The 11,419-nt window shown below is 30.7% G+C and overlaps 1 protein-coding gene across 1 annotated transcript; it reads right to left on the minus strand.

The window, feature by feature from the left end:
- Positions 1–1,304: 1,304 nt before the first annotated feature.
- LOC111706366 (60S ribosomal protein L31) lies at positions 1,305–4,434 on the minus strand. Its single transcript, XM_023479228.1, has 4 exons — positions 4,330–4,434; positions 3,622–3,729; positions 2,472–2,570; positions 1,305–1,640 (listed from the first exon to the last, which is right to left on the minus strand). Exons 1-4 carry the CDS (start codon positions 4,369–4,371, stop codon positions 1,590–1,592), a joined length of 300 nt encoding a protein of 99 aa, XP_023334996.1. The 5' UTR covers positions 4,372–4,434; the 3' UTR covers positions 1,305–1,589.
- Between the last annotated feature and the right edge of the window lie 6,985 nt (positions 4,435–11,419).

Genomic DNA, 11,419 nt, shown 5'->3' on the forward strand with positions numbered 1-11,419 from the left:
ACAAGCTTTTTTATGTAATAAACTGCAAAAAGCCTTAAATATCATAATACAGTAAATGTAAAACGACATTCAAAACTATTCAATAACTGTCATGTTTTGTGGGACACCATGTAGATAGAGAATGGTAGCTTTTTAAAATTTGATTCTCTGTCAGAACAGAATATGTTGGAAGCTTAAATATTCGATATTTGTGCAATAAGCGTGTTAGTTTTTGAGAATACTTTAACTGAAAAGGTTATACAAAATCAATGATGTTTATTCTGAACATTTAATTTTATTAAACTGCTAAATTTGGACCCGGAGAGAAAATATATGCACAAAAAAACTAAAATATATCGTTTTTTGATTATATTATAATTCATCTCTTAGAATAAAAGTACTGCAAAGTTTAATAAAAGCAAACTTATCAGAATACAGATATGAAATGAAGATTTATATAGTTTACAATATTAACAAAAACAGACCAAACGATGTCCCAGTTCTACTTATATCCCATTGAATTTTTGAACTATTACACCTTTAACAATCTGGGAAAAAGCACTACAGCTTCAAAGCATTGATCACAAGTAGGGTTACAAGTCGACATTATAAAACTTATACCGTTGTTTTCATTGATACGGGATTCATGGGATATACCGTAATAAAGTTTTAGTTTAGACATCTGAGGAACTCTTGTGTTGTGGATGTAAAGATCTTTGTTTGATCTCGATCTAGATAGATACGTAGAATAAATCTATCTTTATTCGATATCCCGCATGGTAATCGTACCCAATCAGAGCAGAGGTTGAAGGGGGCTTTAATCAGGAGGAAAATAACTTGAATTAAGATATAGAAAGGTCAAGTTTCTTTAAATTTTAAAATTATAAGTGTCCTCAGTGGATATCAAGATCAAGGGATCAGGAATTATAAGCAGCAAACACAGAAGTTCCCAGCTCTGTTACATTTAAAATTTGTATATAAATAAAACAAAAAATATATTTTTTTTTTTATACGGGATTCATGGGATATACCGTAATAAAGTTTTTTTTTAGTCATCTGAGGAACTCTTGTATTGTGGATATAAAGATCTTGGTTTGATTGCGACCTTTTGTTAGTCTTAAGAATAAATCAAAGGTTGAAGGGAGCTTTAATCAAGGGTAAAATAACTTGAATGAAGATATAGAAAGGTTAAGTTTTTATAAATTTTAAAATTATTAGTGGATATCAAGATCAAGCGATCGGGAATTATAAGCAGCAAACACAGAAGTTCCCAGCTCTGTTACATTTAAAATTTGTATATAAATAAAACAAAAAATATATTCTTATTTATATATTTCATATAATCGATTACATGGAGTACAGCATAATTAAATAATTAAACTTAATTGATTAATTACTTAATGTTTAGAATTATGTCCAAATAACTGATAATATTACAAATTGTAAATTACAATGTACTAGATATTCATGTACATAAGGTTGGTAAGCTGTAAATAAAATCATTAATATTGTACTGTGTACAAGAAATCAATGTTGCACATTGTATAGTGTACATGATATCATCAATGTTGTACAGTGTACATGATATCATAAATGTTGTACTTAAAGATCTACTCTGAGGAGGTTTCAACATTCTCAGTCTGAAGACCTTTGAACCCATTCTAAAACAAACATTTTTTAGATATAACTTAAAATTGACTCAAATACTAGAGTCAGATTGGAGTTATTTTTTATCCCCACTCTGAATATTTTTTATCCAAGTCTGGTCCTTTTATATCAACTTAATATTTACATAAGTAACCAGTGTGTACTGGGTATGTACTATATTCTACCTTGGGTACAAGTACATGAGTAACCAGTGTGTACTGGGTATGTACTATATTCTACCTTGGGTACAAGTACATGAGTAACCAGTGTGTACAGTTTATGTACTATATTCTACCTTGGGTACAAGTACATGAACAACCAGTGTGTACTGGGTATGTACTATATTCTACCTTGGGTACATGTACATGAGTAACCTGTGTGAACAGCTTATGTACTATATTCTACCTTGGGTACAAGCACATGTGTAACCAGTGTGTACAGTTTATGTATAATATTCTACCTTTGGTACAAGCACATGAGTAACCTGTGTGAACAGCTTATGTACTATATTCTACCTTGGGTACATGTAAATGAGTAACCAGTGTGAACAGCTTATGTACTGTATTCTACCTTGGGTACATGTACATGAGTAACCAGTGTGCAGTTTATGTAATTCTACCTTGGGTACAAGCACATGGGTAACCAGTGTGTACAGTTCATGTAATTCTACCTTGGGTAAAAGAACATGAGTAACCAAAATACATGACTTACCAGTGTGTACAGTTTATGTACTATATTGGGTACAAGCACATGTGTAACCAGTGTGTACAGTTTATGTATAATATTCTACCTTGGGTACAAGCACATGGGTAACCAGTGTGTACAGTTTATGTATAATATTCTACCTTGGGTACAACCACATGAGTAACCAGTGTGTACAGCTTATGTACGGAATCCTCATCTTCGTTCCTGAGACGGGCTAACCTGATTCTCATCCTGTACATAATCATTTTTCAATAATCATCTTACAGTGGTCAGCGTTAATATCAATACAATGAAGATGCCTTGCTCTTTAAGCTTTGATTTCTAACAAGATTGTTTAAATTACAAGTTTACAAGTAAACAAATAGATGCTGTTAATTTACAGCTTCTCTTTGTTTCCATGTTTACTAGGTAGGTAGGTAGGTAGGTAGGTAGGTAGGTAGGTAGGTAGGTAGGTAGGTAGGTAGTTAGGTAGGTAGGTAGGTAGGTAGGTAGGTAGGTAGGTAATTAGGTAGGTAGGAAAGTAGGTAGGTAGGTAGGTAGGCAGGTAGGTAAAGATATATAGATATTATATATCTTAACTGCTCAATGAGCTCTATACTTGAACCCTATACCATGGAGACACTTGTAAGAGGGTAATTAGGTAGGTAGGAAAGTAGGTAGGTAGGTAGGTAGGCAGGTAGGTAAAGATAGATAGATATTATATATCTTAACTGCTCAATGAGCTCTATACTTGAACCCTATACCATGGAGACACTTGTAAGAGGGTAGATAGGTAGGTAGGTAGGCAGGTACGTAGATAGATAGATAAATGAATAGATAAATAGAAGATATACCTTAACTGTACTAGGAGCCCTGTAATAATATCAATAACATAGATAGATAGATATAAGATATACCTTAACTGCTCTAGGAGTCCTATAGATAGATAGATAGATGATATACCTTAACTGCTCTAGGAGCCCTATAGATAGATAGATAGAAGATATACCTTAACTGCTCTAGGAGTCCTATAGATAGATAGATAGAAGATATACCTTAACTGCTCTAGGAGCCCTATAGATAGATAGATCGATGATATACCTTAACTGCTCTAGTAGCCCTATATATAGATAGATAGAAGTTATACCTTAACTGCTCTGGGAGCCCTATAGATAGATAGATAGATAGATAGAAGATATACCTTAACTGCTCTTGGAGCCCTATATATAGATAGATGATATACCTTAACTGCTCTAGGAGCCCTATAGATAGATGGATAGAAGTTATACCTTAACTGCTCTAGTAGCCCTATAGATGGATAGATAGAAGATATACCTTAACTGCTCTAGGAGCCCTATACTTGAACCCGATACCATGGAGACGCTTGTGGAGGTTGATGGTGTACTCCCTGGTTACGACCTTCAAGAGAAAACTAATTTGACGGAGAAGTTGTCAATTTATTTTATCAAGCTTTCATAAAGATAAATGATTGTACTGGTAGAATAGTATTTTTATCAGAATTGCAGGATTTAACAGTTTTCAATTAATCATTTTAACCCACGTGTACCAATTAAACTATACCTATTTGCATATCATTACAGATATTTGGCGGGTCTGCTTGCTTGTATCCGATAAAAGTCAAAACGGTAATTGATTGGACAGCCTCTTTCTTTATGCATTTATGTCCATCGATCAAAATAAACCTAAAAAAGTTGCTGGTGGCATCGTAAGAAATAACAAAAATGTATGTCAATTTAGATATTTAAACATGGGCATGTTTGATTTACATAGGTACCCTTATAACCTTTTTTTATCAGCAATTCTAGAAGTGTTAAAGTCTGATAATCGTTTCTGCATTAGAAATGTGCAAGTCACTTTAATTAATAAACCACAATCGAAATTAATGAAATTTTAAAATAATAACTCATTTTGTTAGGGTTATTGGCGTGAATCCGACTTGCCATTCTATAAATAGAGTCACTTGAAATAACGGTACCAATCCCTTTAAAATAAATTTACCTCGCCTATAGCGGAGCTTTTAGATTTCTCCTTTCTAGGCATTTTAAGCTATAAGCGATTCTAAAATAATAAAAAATATTAATTCAGATTTTGAAAAGAGTGAGAGAAAGATATAAGAACTGGGATTATATATAGTACAGTGAGAACCATAAAACTGGGATTATATATAGTACAGTGAGAACCATAAAACTGTAGAATAGGAAGATGACCTTAAAGCAGTAATTAAGTATATTGGATGTAGTTACAAAGTAAATAGTTATACAAGTAAAATGTCAATTTACTTCCTTAGTGAAATAGGTCTGTTTACACTGCACAATTACGGTGTTGCATGTTCATGGCCAGAGCCTAAAGGTTTCTTCCTATACCAGTGTTTTCTGGTTCTCACTGTACTACATAGCATACACGACACTAGTAATATCTGATCACAATACGGTAATAGCATTTTTTAAGAATGTGTACAGTGTGTACAGTGTACTATGTTATATCACTCTTTTACTAACTGATTCATCATTGATATCGCTCCCCCACCCCAAAAGAAATTTAAGAAAGCAAAAATCAAAATAGTCTTTAATTTGCATGGCAAAATTCAAGCAGGAACAGTATTGAAAATTAATTATGAAGTTGTTATCGTGTTGGTTTTAACATTTCTTGTAAAAATGCCAAATATTACAAATTCTTTCGTCAGTGATAAAGATATCTAATTCTAATTGGCACCATTCACCAAAGCAGGGAAATAAAATATTTAAGATAAATATTATTTTTCAATTTAACTAAAAATCTGCAGACTGTAGAAACTTTTGTTGTAGAAAAATATTTTTTTTTTCCAAGACATATTTTACATTTAATTCAGATATTAGACATAGTACACAATTTTCAAGATAATCTTAAACATTAATTGATTTAACTAAATAAATAAAATGAGATTTGTATTTTTCTCCTTTTAAGTTAAAAAAAATTATGTCACTGGATTGTGATATTTATGGGATAGTGGGGGATGATTTTTAAAGCTTTGAGAAAAAGAAAGATAAATTCTTTATCAACCTTCCTTCCAAAAAAAAGACTCTAATTTTTCATTTTACAATTAAGAAAGAAAAAATTCCCCTTCAAGAAAAGTTCATTTCGAAGAGGAAAATTAAAAATCAAAAATTTTTTTAATTAAAGATTGAATAACATATTGTAATATATAACTAAAAAATCTTGAATTTTTTTAACTTAAAGAATTGTGTGTTTTTTACATTTTTTGTTGGAAGGTTTACAGCTGATCTTTTTTAAGTTTGAAAAAAGCCATAAAACTATTGTTCCAGTTCTCAGTCGTACTATTTGACACAAAAAGATAAGTCAGCTGATTTCCTCTTGTTATCCACGTGGTTGAGCGACAAGGTCACGTGATCACTGTCCAGGGTTTGCAAGCAAAACAAATTAAATGGGGATCTTTAATAATAAAACAAAGTCTTTAATTTTACCAAACCATTTAATTTGCAACTTTTTATACGATCTCTTTCCCCTTTTATCACGATAAACAATCTAATCAAAATCAACATAAATTATAAAAATTTAAATCATTAACGACTGAAATACGCAGATTTATATTTTAACCGAATATTCAATAACAAATTGACAGGCATTAAAAACAATTTTGTGTTTTTTTTAAAAACTTTTTTCAAGGCCCAGGTCTAATAACCATCACATATCTAATTCTAGTCCGCAAGACTATTTATTATATTACTTGAAGCCATCTAATAAGGATGAACAACATGAGATGATGAAATATGGCTTTTTGCTATAGGAGAAATTTGCCATTGCAACTTAAGAAAATTACATTGCATTTTTATTGCTATGAATTTTTTTATGCTAGGCTAAGAGGATAAATGAATTTTAGTAAATGTTAAACGTAATTTTCAAATAATTTTTTAAATAATGAACAGCCTTGATTATGAATACAGTATTCTCGACCATGAGAAGGCAGTTGTTCACTAACTTGAGAATACACATAATATCCCTTTTTTATTCAAAAGTCTATGAGGCCAGAGCTGAAAACTTTAGAATGAGATATCCTTAATCCCGATTACTTAATCTGCAAGTATCCAATGGACACACTTTTGATTTTCTTCTTAAGCCGTTCTTTCTTGGATATAGTAGAGAGAAATCAAAAAACGTTTTTTTTTTCATTTAGAGAGTCCCTCCCGTTTCTGTATATAATCTGAAATGGCGGCAAAATTTCAAATTTATCGACTTCATATATACGACCTGATTGTTTGAATTTTATACAAATTCAGGATACAAGTAGAAGTTTAAGTTAGACTAGATATTAAGAAAAAGAGAGGATTAAGCATTATTCTCAATATCCACCATTCTCAAGTTTTCAGCTCAGAATAAGTAATGATGTTCATGTCAAAATAGTCTTAGCATCCTAACAAAATTAATTAGAGTTACTTGTTTTACTTGATAAATGATAATCATTTAAATCTGTAAATATTTGATCAATTATAATTAAAAAATAAACGAAAAATATTTAAATCTACATTTATTATTTTCAAATTATAGATTAGTTTAATAATCCCCTAAAGTATTCATGAGCTAAGATAAAAAATGATGTTTAAATCAGGCTTTTGGATTGAAATGAATACAGAAGTTTCAAAGTTAATTGAATATGACTGAGACAAATGCAGTTAATTCCAGTTGAAACTAGATAATTTAAAGCATAATTGAGGTTATATAATACAGTTTTGCACTTTTCTCCCATAACAAGATGCAGAAGTACAAAATGTTTCATGCAGATTTTATGCTGTAGTTTCTTCCTGATATATAGACGCATGGCGTCTTGACAAGTTAACACAAAATCTAAAAATAGATTTTCTACGCGGCTCAAGAAAACACATGTCAACATTTTCTATCATAATATGGATTAGATTGAGCTAGAAAATGATAAAACTTTGAAACTGCATTCTCCAGTATATTTACGTTTATCATGTTCAGATCTTAAATGTTTTTTAATGCAAAATGCTTTTTCTTTTTTTGTACTTTTTCATTCTGGCATATTTCTTTAAATACCACGTGTGTAGAAGCTGATATATAGCTGTCAATCAAAAAATTTAGAATAATCTTAAATCGTAAAATAAATCACTGCTAGGAAAGAAGTGATAATTTTTTCTTCTATAAAAAATATAGGTTGACAGGCACTATTGTCTTGTTTATAATGTAATACACAATTTTGTGAAATTTACTAACATTATAACTTCATGCACTGCTCCAAAATGTTCATTCTTTTCAATGACAAACTCAATCTCTGTTTGGACCCACTTTCGCGTGTTTGATACTTTTAATTAATAACTTTTTGGAAAGACATGACTTAAAAAACCTAAGTTTGCACTTTTGCTTTGAAAAACAATTTTTTATTTTTTACTATTACACCCGGTTTTCACATTATACAAATATTTTTGAGCAGTCGTTGGTCGAGAGCTTTTACATTTTTTTACAAATATTATTGAATTTTGTTACACATATAACTGAATTTTGTTACACAAATTACTGAATTTCCAAAAATGAATTTGAATGTTTTCAAATGTCCAATCTGCATGCCGATTTTGAAAACATCACAAAATGTATTAAATGTCGTATTTAGATATACACATTAAACATAGCATTGATGTTGTCCCCCTAGTTCCCCTGATCCTATGTTAAACTGAAACCCTGTTGTTGAAGGATATCCCCGAAGCTGAGCTCTCTACTTGAGACTGTTTATGAATTTGTGTTTACCTCTAGAACCTGTTTGTTTTCCATCAGACACAAGGACAACACTTAGACCCAGGAACAACAATAACATAAAGTACAATATATGTACACAAGGAGGCCAGGCAGCTTCAAGGCTGTAAAAGATCTTCTTTTTGTATTAAAAAAACTCACGATTTTTTTTTCTTAAAACCGGTCTGAGCCAAGTAGACATCCTTTTTTTCTTCAATCTTTTTTTTGCCTTACCAGTCACCGTAAATCTATAATATTCTTTTAAAGGTTCGCTTCCCTTGTTTTAGGTTTTAAAATATAGGAATTTGAAAATAAATCAGAGTTTGTCCCTATTCATAGTTTTTTTTTAGTTTTTTGAAATATTGTATTTATATGTAATGGAAAGATAATATGTCCCAACAAATAACCCCGTAGCTGCAAGCACAATTTCAGACTAAAATCTCATTGAATGTGGATGAGAGAAATGTAAAAAATTTGGGGACACCCTAGAAATATATGATATATATATGTATCTATAATATAAAAATAACCAGATAGGATAAGCCTTCAGAGACGACTGTACGATATGTTTATAGTCTTGTAAAACTTGTTTCTTTCTTTGCAAATCATTAAATTATAAATTCACCATTAAAAGCTACATTAAACCTTTATCTCGTCATAATGTAGAAGTTTTTGGATCGTCATTGAAGTATCGTCCGTTGTAACCTTGTAAATGTATTCTTGAAATATAACCTCCCCCTTTAAAACCCTTTTCTCCTCAGCCTCATGTTCAATGTCAATTTATGAATGGCATTAAACATAGAAGGAGGTTTTTAAAATGAATTTAGAATCCAGGTAGCACAGTTTAACAATATTTATATTAAATTTAAAGTACCCTTCACATGTCATATTCACAACAGTATCTTTTATTTCATCAATAATGTGGAAGATATTTTCGTTTAATGCTTGAAAAGTGTTTAATTTTGAGAATTTTCTCACTTGTTTCAGCAACAGAAATGCGCAAGAAGACGCCACAGTTAAAAGTGAAAAATTTTCAAGGAGATACACATTACGCTTCTTCTGAAAGCAGATTTTAAGTCACACATTTTTATATATACTATAGTTTGTCAGTTTTCAGATATTTCAACTTAAGTCAACATTATATACAGACAACATATGTGCTTTTTTAGCTAACATGCATAATTTCGTGTCATTTAATGTCTAAATACCCCCCCCCCCAGTGATGACTGATGTATGAAAGATACACGTTTCATGTATGTACTTACATTTAAAGAAATATTCATGCTTAAGTTTTTACTTGATTTCTGTGTTTATAAACAATTAAATTCCAATAAAACAATCCATTTATTTATATAGACTGTTGTTGTTACTGACCCATTGAGTGACATATAGGATTAACAACGCTAAAAATGTGGAAGAAAACGTCGTTTTTACAGCTTAAAAGGTGTTTAATTGTGTACATGTTTGAAGAACCAAATGTTTCAAGTCAGTTTTGTATGCAATATCAGTTTTTAAAAACAGGGATATCGAATTCATGCTTGTTCAGATAAAGATTTTAAGGGTACCGTTGTCAATTGGACATGCCATGCCATGCCATGCCTCTAAACTTAAAAAGAAGCAACTTTCTAAGTATATTTAAAAATAGACTACTAAATCCTCTTTTTGAAAATTACATTACAATATATATATAGTTATAGTATTTATTTTCAAACACAAAATACAAAATAATAATGTATGATGGTTCAGCTTAAAATAAAATAGAGAAGAAAATTTATTATGGGCCAATTGAAAATATATTGTTTGATAATTTTGTTTGATCTTTTTTGTTGAAACAAAGTATACATATTGAAATCTCAACTGAATATACATTCATTGTGCATTTACAAGTAGATAATTAGTCAGCACTTAAATAATCAAAACATTTTCAGGAAGGCATTCATTGAACTTGTAAATACATATTGATTTAGCAAAAGTAGAGATATATTCTCGTTGACTGTAGTAGACTTGACATCTACCATTAGCAAAGGGTGTGAACACATACTCGTTGACTTTAGTAGACTTTGACATAAATCATTAGCAAAGGGTGTGAACCTACACTCATTGACTGTAATAGACTTTGACATCTACCATTAGCAAAGGGTGTGAACCCATACTCGTTGACTGTAGTAGACTTTGACATCTCAATAAACTTTATCATATACCGCGTACAGTCCCTTTAAGAAGGACCGTGTAAAACAATTGAATTGTACAGCAAATTTATGTGGAATTTTTAGTACAACTTTGCATCCTCGTAACTTTAAATTAACCCAACTTTTTAAACCCTATATCTTTGCAACCCAATATCGTAGACATTAGATATGTCAAACTATGAATTCTATTGGATCAAATAATTCAGAACTATACAAATATTAGTTTAGTGTTCTTATTTGATTTTAAAATTGTACATTTTTTTATACCCCATCGATATAAGGCATGTATTGTACAGTGTACTTTGATATAAATATTATATAACTAAACAGATAAACAGATAAATAGATACTGGTAAATACCATCATATTTATTCATATATCAGTTCACGTCAAACTAAAGTAAACTGCACGTCAAATTGAAATCTTATTTGTTTCGCTCAGAACTACTCTTATTGATAGAGAAGACCATTTTTTTTCATTTCTAACATGTAACTGAATAAAGAAATTGAGTCTAATTGGCATAAGCTAAAATTTTCTAATCCCTATATCTTCACAACCTGCAGACTATGTAAACCATTGATATTTCAAACTTAGATTATTTGATCTAAAAGAATTCATATACTGCAATATCTAAGGTTTACGACATTGGGTTGCAAAGATATAGGGATTTAAACCCTTAGGTCAAAACTGAACATCAAATAGCGCTAATCTGTAGGTTGTGATATCTACATCTATTTAAGAAACTTTTAATTTAATTATCAAATGCTTAAATTGTGAAAAACAGCTGACACGATTTTTTTCCCCGCAGAAGTTAGGTTTCTGTTTTTTTTTTTTTTAGGGTTGATTGATAAATTGGGGGAAAAAATACATTATTTGATGTAAAAAGAATCAAAGAGGATTAAAAACTTGCATTTTAATTTTTAATGTTCAATTTTTCACTGTTTCCTCCAAATCATCAAAAATCATAATATTATTAAAATTATCGATCTCTGCTAATGCATACTATTTAGTCAGCTTAAATTGTCCTGATGTATGAAATATGAAAGGAATTTAGGGGGGAGGTAAATGGTTAACAGAGGTTGAGAGGCATATAATCTGTTGCTATCTGAGGGTTGGAAATATACTATGAGAACCCTAGAGTAGAGAGATGTGTACAAGGT

Source organism: Eurytemora carolleeae, unplaced genomic scaffold (assembly GCF_000591075.1).
Source record: "Eurytemora carolleeae unplaced genomic scaffold, Eaff_2.0 scaffold656, whole genome shotgun sequence".
NCBI lineage: Eukaryota > Metazoa > Arthropoda > Copepoda > Calanoida > Temoridae > Eurytemora > Eurytemora carolleeae.

What these genes read in the sequence shown, in the direction of transcription:
- LOC111706366 (XM_023479228.1), bottom strand. Translation starts at nt 4,371, where the DNA reads ATGCCTAGAAAGGAGAAATCTAAAAGCTCCGCTATAGGCGAG. An exon ending in AAAGCTCCGCTATAGGCGAG is followed by an intron (nt 3,730 to 4,329) that starts GTAAATTTATTT and finishes TTTCTCTTGAAG; the next exon opens with GTCGTAACCAGGGAGTACAC. An exon ending in CTCATGTGGTTGTACCCAAG is followed by an intron (nt 1,641 to 2,471) that starts GTAGAATATTAT and finishes TGTTTGTTTTAG; the next exon opens with AATGGGTTCAAAGGTCTTCA.